The sequence below is a fragment of the Limanda limanda genome, chromosome 10 (assembly GCF_963576545.1).
Source record: "Limanda limanda chromosome 10, fLimLim1.1, whole genome shotgun sequence".
Lineage (NCBI taxonomy): Eukaryota > Metazoa > Chordata > Actinopteri > Pleuronectiformes > Pleuronectidae > Limanda > Limanda limanda.
Genome location: NC_083645.1, coordinates 13,964,045 through 13,975,922, shown reverse-complemented (window position 1 = coordinate 13,975,922; position 11,878 = coordinate 13,964,045). Strand labels below are relative to the sequence as shown.

General features: G+C 38.9%; 2 protein-coding genes across 2 annotated transcripts; both read left to right on the top strand.

Moving 5' to 3' along the window:
• Positions 1 to 6,569: 6,569 nt before the first annotated feature.
• Positions 6,570 to 7,355, top strand: si:ch1073-303k11.2 (LRRN4 C-terminal-like protein). The gene has a single exon (XM_061079098.1). It carries the CDS (start codon positions 6,570 to 6,572, stop codon positions 7,353 to 7,355), a length of 786 nt encoding a protein of 261 aa, XP_060935081.1.
• A 1,971-nt stretch (positions 7,356 to 9,326) lies between these two features.
• On the top strand, positions 9,327 to 11,878 carry tstd1 (thiosulfate sulfurtransferase like domain containing 1). Its single transcript, XM_061079745.1, has 4 exons — positions 9,327 to 9,388; positions 10,950 to 11,078; positions 11,368 to 11,530; positions 11,659 to 11,878. The coding sequence occupies exons 1-4, from the start codon at positions 9,376 to 9,378 to the stop codon at positions 11,711 to 11,713; spliced, it is 360 nt and encodes a 119-aa protein (XP_060935728.1). The 5' UTR covers positions 9,327 to 9,375; the 3' UTR covers positions 11,714 to 11,878.

Here is an 11,878-nt window from a genome sequence, read left to right as displayed (position 1 = left end):
CGCTGCCTGTTACACTTGATCCGTTTCCTGTGAAAAGGGAAATCAACGATTGACCCTCCGGCTGAAGACCCTGCTGTTGAACCCATTCAACCCTATATTCATTTATTTATTTATTTATGTTCAACCTAAACAATGTGGCTGCTTCGTCAAGATTGAGACCAATAACGTTCCAAGCACACTGAGATGACAACTGAAAATACAATATAAATACAATAGTAATAACCCCGTTAATAATAATGATTTAAAAACATAGATGACAAAGAAAAAGAGGAAAAGTCTCGTTCAAACAGTCCACCAATGAACGAACTCCATTCTTACCACGTGATCTGTACATGTTCAGCGTGTTTCCGGGTTCCTTGTTCTCCACAGACTGGATGTGCTTCTAGAATCCAAGGGCTCCACACGTGTCCATAAAACCACAGATGCTAAAGTAGCCCACTAAGCTGCAAGAGTTAGAGCACAAATACACAAACCGTACTTTATTTAAAAATTTCATTTTGTGCTACTTTACAATTCTACTTCACCACATTTCAAAGAAGGTGGTATTTTCTTTTCTCCACTGGTGTTATATCACATCTGTACAAGAGATGACAGTGTAAATGCTGTTATTACTAATAAATATTCTGCATTTAAATCTTAATGAAATATAAGTATATGATATCAATAAGTATTTTTATGCAGAAAAGGCCTGTGTGAGCTGCATGTAAGTGTACAGTAGATAACTGGATTGTTATCACTCATGGATTAAAGTGTTATCAGCATTTTACTGTTTAATAAGGGAACGTTAGTATCTGTACGTAAAGTCCTTATCTGTAAAGTATATAGTTACAGAATCACTTAAGTTGCAGATTAAGATTGCAAACACAAAATAAAAATCAGTTTATAGAATAATAATTATTATAGTTCTCACTACCAAATAGTACATAAAAGGATATCATCAAGTAGACAAGGACCACTGTTCCCAAGTCAGAGATTCTTCAACCGTTTTTAGTTTTTTCTTTGTTTCTTTGTTTGTTTTTATCTTTATTCGTTTGATCATGACCAGGCATCTATAATAAGCATGTGCCACTAGGAGGCGCTACAACACTGTGTAAGGGGTTGTTCGGCATTGGCTGCACAAGAGCAAGGTTGGAGATTACCCAATAGTTACATACACATTCTAAAACTGAGAAAACATATTAATGGTTCAATTTATTAATTCTTAAAATTGTGAAACTGTCAGCCTTGCCATCATAATCAACCAGTTCTTAAAGTACAAAGATTTGTAATCAATTAATACACTTTACTTTATAATAACACAGCTATATATTCCAAAATAAGAGCTTATATTTTCTATAAACTGTCGGTAAAAGAACAATTCAAACCTTAGTCCAGCATTCTGACTTCCCACTCACACCTTATCGTGTCCAGCATTGGGTAATCTATTTTAAATGTGACACATTCAGTAGCTAAATCTCAACATGTGATGTCTTATAGTATCGTAAACACACAATAGTACACATATTTTCTTTTTGTAACATTAAAAGGACACATGAATTTGTCTTTAGCTTTTTCCCTTCCCTAAGGTTAACATTACCATCTATGGATATTCACGTCAGCAGGGTGGATTTAAACTAAATTCCACCTGTTGTGGAATATTTTCTGACCGTTGCACTCTTTGGATTACATTGTACATAATTGTACAAACATGCTTTGTGATGGAGGAATGTGAGACCTCGTCATCAGACGGAGCCGCTTCATCACCCCACGGCTGTTTCCAATTAGCCTCTTGAGGAACAGTAAGATTGGACGGCCCGTTCCGGCTCCACGACTAAAAATAGCGGTCACACAACTTCACAGAGTCTGGTTATAACACTACCCCGGGATTCCTTTTGAATGAAACGAGGGGTCAAAGTGTCAGGGATCCAGCCAATGGTAGTGCTTGCTGTTGAAATAGGAATACTTTAAATCCTCAGAGAGATGTGGGTAGCAAGGGGAGCAAGAGAGGCCCACACATGTCTGAGTCCGAAAGAGAAAGGAAGGCCGACTTTGTGAGTGGATGTTAAAGTGGAGGGATTTTGTGTTAACTTAGTGTTAAAGTATTTAGGTTTTATAAGAATTTACAACACTCTGGGGAAATTGTTCTGGTGGTGACATCCAAAGTAGATGATTATGATACGTGCAGGTTGTCTCATTCATTCATTCTCCAGCAGCGTGCTCTAACTTGCTGTGATGGTGGGAGAGGGAGACATTATCTCTGGTGCTATGACTCACACTCTAAGGCCTCCTTTATTCCTCTGGGGCCTAAGAACCACAGTCTGTTCAAAACTCCAGCACTCTGGCCTCTCACTGACAAACCCATAACATCCTACTAATACAATAATGAGCACTGTCTCCTCAGTGAAGTCGCCCACTGACAAGTAACCCACGGTGAGGTTCAAGTGTGACCAGCTTGACCTCTTTACTCATCAGTGCATGAGGGTATTTTGGGAGTTAAAGACAAAACTGTGAACCATATCAGTGGAACAATCTGTTCACGGCTGTGTCTGCCTCCTGCGCTGTGCTTGGTTGCATGGGAGAGGTGTGTTCACACATTCATCCTGGAATGACTCAACAAGCCATGATCATGAGTTATAGTGAACAAACAGCTAATTTATAGTCCCACACACTATACTGTTAATGACATAACAGAATGGTTGTTTAAGTTGTTTGAAAGAGGTGAAGTGGTCCAGTGTCTATGTGTGAAGTGAGGAGGACATGATCCTCAAAGCCAAAGTGTAACATACAAAAAACTAGAATAGAACTCAGGAGACACCTCCATCAAGGGCCTTATCCTGGAATGGTAAAGAAAGATTTCAACCAAGTTTTGTGAAAATCTGTTCTGTAGTTCTTACGTAATCTTGTCGGTAAAGAAACAAACGGACCAAAACTGAAATTAGAATGGCACTCAGCGGAGCCCACAACTCCCTGAAGGCCTAATAGTTCATTTTTAATCAAATCAAGCCCAGACAAATTGCAAACACTCATGGATATCAGCCATCTAAATATATGTGGGGGTTTTTCATCTAGGTCCGTGAATCAGTCCTTGGGAAATTGCTAGAAAGTCCCTATCCCACAAGGTTAAAGAAAATGATTCCTGAATTTAAGAGGTTCTTTCTTGGCCCCTTCACATCCTTCCAACAAACTTTGTGGAAATCCAGGCAGTTGTATTTCTGAGATACTGCAGTTTGAACATTTCACACTCTAGTCTTTGCACTGTCCTCTTCCCTAATTTGAACAAGAGTTGGATTTAGTGTCATAAACCCAAGAGTTCAACAATATTGTATGCTAACTACAGTTTGAAGTTGAAATACCCAACAACAAACTGTTACTGTGCCGGAATTGTGTGACACAGAGTTCCTGGAGACGGATTGTCTAGTTCAGGAATGAATGTCGAAATGAATCATGAAATGTGTGATAAATCACAGCAACCTGTACCAGCCAGTTACAGGCAGGTTAACATCAGAGACTTATCAGTTCCTGGATGTGGACGGGGGGACAGACAGGCTGGAAGAGATGCTTGTCTCATGCAGCCAAAACAACTGGAAGCTTGAAGCTGAAAAAGATGTAGAGAAGAGATTAGATTTGAGAGATTAGATTTGAGAAGACTCACCTCTGCCACCCATTTTACACTATAGAATATATACCTTATGTTATATATATGTGTGACTTATCTGCTGGATTGTGTGTGATTAAAATGTGTCACAAAAACATGGTTTTGATACTCATGCGTCAGGGGCTTCATCTTCCGGGAACCGTGAATGTCTGCGACAACTGGAAACAGACCCCAAGTGTTGGATGGACCAAACGACCACACATATTCCCACGAAGAACAATATTGAAAAACTCCCGTCTGTTATGTCCCCCTAACATCTGAAACTGGGCTTCATGTGAAAGTAGGTCAGTTGAAATGTTTGATCTGCCTCAGGGCGAGAAATCGTACTTTTCCATTAAGTCTGTCTTCGTTGTGTCAGGCTCAACATAGACACTCAGCAGAGGAGACAGGACATCAAGGCTCTGAGTGTCACGTATCCCAGAGAAAAGCATCTTGATGCCATATGCCCGACATGTTTGTACGACAACCAAATTACGCCATGTTATGACTGACGTTCAAGCTCTTCCTCAGAACCAATGACAATTTTTTTTAACAGAAAACTCGTTAAAGAGTCTTCACAAGAAGAGGCACATATGTCACAATTTTATACTTGAGAAGGAATCCAAGTTGGGAAATTTGTGTACGAGAGTCAACATGTAGCTCGAGACAATTCGAAATTGTGGGTTATTTTATTTCAGCATTTTCAGTTGAAACAATGTGTTTTGCATGTCTGGAAATATATTACAGAATTTAAACTATATAATTCTGCGGCTGATTTTATATGTGTGACTTTTTTTCTCATTTTGGATTCTTTCACAATCACAAGTACATCACACAATTTACAAAAAGCTGAACAACACGTTTTCTACATTGTTTGTGGCAACGTAAACCTTTGTGTTAAAAACAGCTACATAAATCTTTGCTCTTGTTTCCGGATGTGAAGTTTAAGTGGATGTTCATTTATTTTTTCTGGGTTTTTCTCTCAATAAGTTGTAGTTTCTGTGCTCTCAGAACTCATCTTGTGATCATATTATTAAATCTGTTTACTTTCACATGAACATAACAAGTTGATTTATAGATGGAAGTGAAACCTCTCACACCCCCCTCTCTGCTTTATGTTGCTGGTTTTACTCAAACAAACTCAAAAACCAACAAACCCCAGAAATTCCTCATACACTCTATGTACTTGACAAAAAACAGATGCTGAACTCGAAGGTTGTAAGGACCGATGAATGCATTCATGCTGAGAAAGAAAGTCTCCAGGATTTTGTTGTTTGTGTAATAAAAGAGGCTCCTGCGCTGGTACTTTTCCTCTCATCTGTGTTCGATGCAGGCGCTTAGAATAAGAAAGAACTTGCCTACTTTGCCAGCTTTACCCCATAAAAGGACGGGGAAAAAAGAAAGCCTTTTATCGTGTCCCAGAGCTTGTCACTATGGTGGCTACAGGAGGGGGGAGGGGGGGGGGGGTCTATAATAAATACACTTTTGTGCATTCTTCACCCCCCACCCTCAAAGGGGAACACATAAACACACAATAAAGTGTCCTCATGTCTGGCTCATTCCAGGGGGGACACCTGCAGAGAGAAGTTTTAGCCCCTCGAAGTTATGAAAAACACACAACTGCACCTACAGATTACACAAACACATACTGCAACAAGCACAAGCCTGCCTCCTGCTGCTGTTGCTGCTGTTGCTCACCATATTGCCATGCTGAGCACAGGCACATGAAAATCCCCCACACACACACACACAAACATATACCCCTACATCGCTCCCCAATCCCAGACACACATTGTCGCAAAAATCTCCAACACAAAGAAATATAAAAGCTCAGCAATGGCTGATTCAGAGGCCCCGTGGAAACAGAGTAGGAGGCGAGGAGTGAAAAAAGACAGAGCATGAAAGAGTAAAAGAGGGGAGGGAGAGGCACTGAGCGAAGAAAATTGGGGGGTGTCGAGGAGGAGGAGGAGGAGGAGGAGAGACTTAGGGAAACAACTTAAGACAGTGAGAACTGAAGACTGAGTGAGCACACGGTGTAAGCACACAGACTGGGAACGAGGAAAACAGTCCAACGATCCATCAACATCAAACAGGTACAGAAAACCACTTTTCCTCTTTTCTTCTACTTTATTTTCCATTCATTTCATCACTTTATGTGTACTGATGCAAACCACATGATCACATGGTCATTGTTAGAGATGTAGTCATCAGTGTCAGCATTTAAAGGCATGAGAGCATATCTTCTTTGGAGTTGTTTTCAATGTGAGTGTTACTTAAATCCATTCCTATTTTTTGTTATGATTTAGTTCTGGGTTCCCACACAACTCCTCTGGCTTTCTGCCTGGAGAAAATGGAAGTGCTGAAGGGTTCACCCCAATAGATGTATTTTATTTCTTCCAGCACTCAGTATTTATTTATCTAAAGCTGTTTACAGGATGGAAACCAGAACATTGTGAACGTTTGATTATTCTCAAATGTGTTTCCCGTCTGTAAACTAAAGTGAAATCGATCCCAAATGTGACCAAATACCTTTTTTCTCAACAAACTTTATCGTTTTTCTTTTCTTTGACATATCCTACAAGGAAAAAAAGGGAAAAAACCTTTTTTATTACCACTGCAGATCCTTGATGCCATGCTCATTTGTGTCTTGTTTTGTAACAAAGATCTGTATTTTTGTTTCTGTGATTTGACGCAGTTACCATGACCACAGTAACTTCTTCATCTTGATTTCTGTTTCTTTATTCCACTTAATTTGAATTCCATAACCAGTCTTGATTTATATATAGGCCACAAGGTCAAAGGAGAATGAAATCAAAGAGGATTAATTTCTTCTATACTCCGAATGGGTATACATGCCATTACAGTAACTGGGATCTATCTATGGTTGTAATATTTTTGAACTGATGTTTTTTGTCAAAGTTATTCTCATCATCATTTGTCATTTCTGTCCATAGAGATGACGTCACTGTGCAGGAACCTTCTTTTTTTTCTGATTGCCTTGCCACTCCTTCAGTCCCACCTCTACACTCATGCTGCCACCACTTCCTCTCCCAGTACTCGTCCTCGCATCAGATTCATTAATAGCTTGGGCTCGGACGATGACTATGAAGATGATTACAATGACGATGACAACAGCTCTCTTTCTGAAGTGCCGTCCACAGTGAAGATTTCAGTTCTCAATACGGCACCCCAGTTCTGCAAGATCAATCCCTGCCTGGAGGATCAGGAACCCTGTCACCAACTTTCGGAGAAGACCGGGTGCCTCTGTCCTGGGATCAGTGGGGCAGATGAGCCTCCTCACCCACCAGTCATCCAGACAGTGCTGCCAGTCAGTAAAGGAGATAACATCGGGAAGGTAGAGGTGCAGTGGTGCGCTCCATCTTCTGTAGTGTCTGGGTATAGAGTGGTGGTTGAGGGAGGTGAAGGCGATGCTTTGGAGTTTGGAGATGCTCTACGACGAGGGTTGGTGGGATCCTTGGAAGTTGGGACCAAGGTGTGTGTGGAGGCGATCAACGGTGCAGGACACAGCAGCCCCTCAGAATTCTCCTGTATACGGTATAACCCTCCTAAAACCTCTGGTCATAACCTGCTGGTCTGGATCCTAGGTGGAGGAGTCGCCCTGCTTCTACTTATCATCATAACTGCTGTGATCCTATGGAAACAGAAAGTATGTCAAAAGGGGAAGAGAGACTCTGCTGATGGACTAGGAAACCCTTCTTACAGCAAAGAGGGAACTCTGTAATCCAGAAAAGTGCAGCAGGCACAACCATCCAAAGAGATAGAGTTGAAACACTGGTGTGATTATGAACAAAAGCCGATCACCTCGGGATGGTGTCATGATTCATTATGGAGTCAGAAATAGTTTTACGCTCCTGTTTCAGGGTTGGATATGTGAACACACTGGGAGAAAGAGCAGTGGCATTTTTGGGATAACACGCACAATAACAAATAATAACAGTTTATCGAGCTATTTTGGGATATAACTGCAGGGTCATTTGCTGGCAAATTAACCTCTGTAGATTTACTTTAGATTTAAATTGAATTGTAAATATTTTTAGGCGATAGCTATTGATTAAAACGTTTGTAATGAACTAAATCTTATTTTAATAAAAAACTATTTGAAATGTCTTGATTGAATTTTTGCTTCAAAAGGTTTTTGCACTGGCCTATAGTTCATGACTTACAGAATGGTAATAGTAATGATAATGATATATTTAGTTTTTTACTGGTTATTTTTGTTTTTTCAGACAAAAAGCATGCAACGCTTCAAAATGGATGTGCTCGGGCCCACCCAGTGCTGCTTTGCAGCCCTAAAAATGTTTTATTCTTATTATTATTTTTAGTTATATTTAATTTCCTGCTGTCAAACCCCATCTCAGGGTCTTCATCCTATGAAAATACTGTCTTAATTCTCTAGGGACACTTAAATATTGATAATATCATCACAGGTAAAGTACAGGCAGTATATAATTTCTCTTGTAGCTGAAAAAGATATGTAATGTCATGCCATAAATCAAAAATATATTTTGGACTAATGATAGATGAACATTTTAATGCAAATGTGCATTTGGTCCAGTAATGAAAAACACATAAGAGCAATATGTACTTCAAGTGCTTAATTTGTAGTTTTCATTTTAAAAAGGTTTTATATATATACTTCTCTTTTCTGAGCAAGGTTCTCCGCTCTTGCTACAGGGTCAGAATTAACACGCTGCATATTTTGCTTGGAAGTGGCATCTGGTCAAATGAAAGTAAACTGTTATAAATAAAAAAACACATGAATAAATAATAAATTACTAATAAATTCATAATAACCGAGATAAATTACATGTTACATTTTTGGGGTGGTATATATTCATGATTTTTATACAAAAATTTAACATAAACCGCTGTTTCTGAAATATTAGAAAAAAAAATAATACTCTAAAGTACTTTATGTGTATAAATCATTAATTGAATTTTAAAAAAGCCCCAAAACTCCCAATCTAGGACATATATCTATCATGTAAAACATTCTGCAATGGTCGCACCACATTTGGTCGAACCACATGATATATTTCTAGCTCAGTAAAAATTTAGGGCAACAGAATTGGCCTCATAAAGAAAACAAACTAGGTCAGCACAAAAGGTCTTGTTTTTTTTAGGTCATACCACATGATATCCAAATGTGGCAACTACATACCAGCTGTGAAAAAGGTAATTTTTTTCCAAATTTGAGAGAGAGTTACAAACCTGTTGCTGCTTCCATGGGTCCTTGGCAAAAATGGTTTATGATGCTACTTCCTGTCTTTGAATGGATTTCATCATCGAAGTCCCAAATTGGTAATTTCTTGTTATAATTATTATTTCAGATTTCACTTTGTGTGTCATAAACTGATTGATAAACAGTATTCATACCATTACTTTGAAGGGATTCTGAAACTTTTGTACAGTAAAGTACTGCACACACAACAATATTACATTGAAATTTTCAATTCACTATCCTGAGTACTTTTACTTCGGATACTTTTGTACGGTATTGAATGCAGTGCTTTGCTGCCTCTACTTCGGTGAAGCCTCTTCCTCCTCAACGACTTGTATCCAAGTATCTGTCCCACTTTTGTTTTGAAAGTCTTAAAGATATAAACCGCAGGAAGTTTGGGTAATTGGTCAAGAGCTGGAGTCATTCAACGTAAGTCCCGCCTTTTTCCGGTGTCTGAACCAATGATGGGCCACCGAACAATGTGAGGAAGTAGTTGCAGACACATTTGTACAGCAGCAGGATGGCGGACGCAGGTGAGTTTCCACTTCTCTCTTTGAGACAGACATACTTTACCTCACTAATTTAACTTGATGGATGAGCTTAAATATCCAAAACACGAGGTTTCTAAAACTTAAAGTGAGTTTCCGTTGAACAGCCTGGTTCTCTAACGTTTATTTAGATAACAATCACACCCAAAGTTGCATTAAGCATATATTTATGTTGTCAGGTCGTTTTAACTGTGTGGGTCTTTTTGCAGGTCTCTCATCAGCTAATGAGATAAGTAACAAAAGAGAAAATAGTCTCTGTATATGATGATATTGAGTTTTTTCTGTGTTAATTGTACAGATGTCAGATTCAGGATGACTCAGCAAATCAGATGTTGGGTGTATCCTCAGGGAACCCTAGTCTAGCTCACCGTCACCAAAGCAACCAACAACAAACCACATGATGAGAGAACTGTACCTGTACTACCAATTCACACACACACATGCACATCTCTCTATAGTTGTGAGGACGCTACAATCCTAACACCAAGTCTTAACCCTCAAACAGCAAAAAGGTCCATGTCAGTTTTGAACTTTTATACAAAATAAAGAATCGTGGCATGTTAGGTCACTTCACTCATCAAGGCTTAGGAACCTCCACCCTCCTCTTTTCCAACCGCTAATCGTGTGGGAGGAAATATAATTCCTCTGGGTTGTGTGGCAACTATCTGAGCTCAAATTCAGGGAAGAATGGATTCCACTAATTATCAGCAAATCCAGGATTAAAACAGAGACAGAAACTTAGGTGGTTTCTAATACAGGACTCAGTCTATGATCGAAAGCAGATGTCAAAATCCAACATGAACTACAGTCCCCTGATATGAATATTTGTGAAAATGAAATCTGTGAGTAAATCCTAAAAATGCTGAGTGTTAGAATAGTGTAAAAAAAATAATAGGATGAGAAGGTGAAAATCCAAGAATAAATGAATAATAGAAAGACTCAACTGGCTGCAAAAAGAGTTTACAGGCTGTGATAGATTCCAAAGGAAGGTTTATTAACTGGAGATAGTAGAATAACTAAACATGTGCATATGTTGCAATTACTGTTTCATTTCTTTCATGAAATGTTTAGTAACAGTGCATTAACATTTGAAATAAAATGTAATGTATGTGTTCTGCAAAGATTGTATTTATTACTAAACAACAAAATATGTAATTATCTGGCTCCCCAGAGGTGCATAACGGATCCACACAACTGTACATGAAAATCTTTGCGCCTTGACTGTTTATTAAGACATTATTGTCATTTTTATGTTTATTAAAATGATACTGGCAGCCTTCTGTGACTGAATAACTAATCGTGGAAACACTGAATTTAAATATATATCAGCAAATAGAGAGTATGTCACATGTCACATCTTGGCTGATACCTGTTGCCCCTACTGTAATTATCAGGCTGTTGGCTTGTCACCTGTGTAACGACCTATCACGACCTATCATGATGGGCAGTAATAAAATCTTATGTCAGGCAGTTTTCAACAATGGCTGCTCACACTTTACAACGTTGTTAATGTGAAATAACTCCAACTCCAACCTCTAATTTCCAGTCAACAAGGAAGTGTCCTATGAGGATTTGAAAGCTCTTCTAGAAAAGAAACAGAATCTCTTCCTGGTTGATGTCCGCTCCCAAGGAGAAGTGGACAAAGGGCAAATTCCAGGATCTGTTCACATCCCAGGTGAGCTTCTTTTCTTTTCATTTACAGGGAGAGAAATCAATGATATAAACCATATAACTCATCCTGATTACTGAATTTCATGTATTTCCCCCAACGGTTCATACTAATCATCCACAACTAGACTGTAGCTTCTGGGTGTGTTGCTGGTGTTGTGTATACTTGATATACCAGTGTGTCGTGTTGGATAGGCATCTTTGCACTTGAGTCTGGTTCTTCAGGTTACAAATATTTTTTAATTAATGTTAATGTTTTATGTAATCTTAAAAGTTATGCTTCTTCGTTCATTCAGTGGATACAGTCGAAGCTGCGTTTGCAATGCAGCCAGAAGAATTCAAGGCCAAGTACGGGGTGACCAAGCCCCCGATGGACGCCCCCGAGCTGGTGTTTCACTGCCAAATGGGCAAGCGAGGTGGAATGGCCACGAGCAAGGCCCAGGAGCTAGGATATGTGAAGTAAATATATAACTGTTACCTTTAAATAATACACAAATACATACGTCATGCTTTTGATATCCATGAGTATTTGAAGTTGTTATGTAATGATGACTACTGTTCTATTCTGTGCTTGCCTTGTGTTTCAGTGCTCGTAACTATGCTGGAGGATACAAGGAGTGGTCTGAGAGAGCGGGGAAGTGACTCATGTCGAAGGAATGCTTCATATATATTTATAAAAAATAGTAATTGTGAAAGCTTGACAGAAAAAATGTAGAAATATTTCGGAAGTTTATTTGCTACCTTTTGATACAGTTTTGTTTTCAATTTTAAATGTTTGAATGAATTCAAATAAAATTGATTATGCTA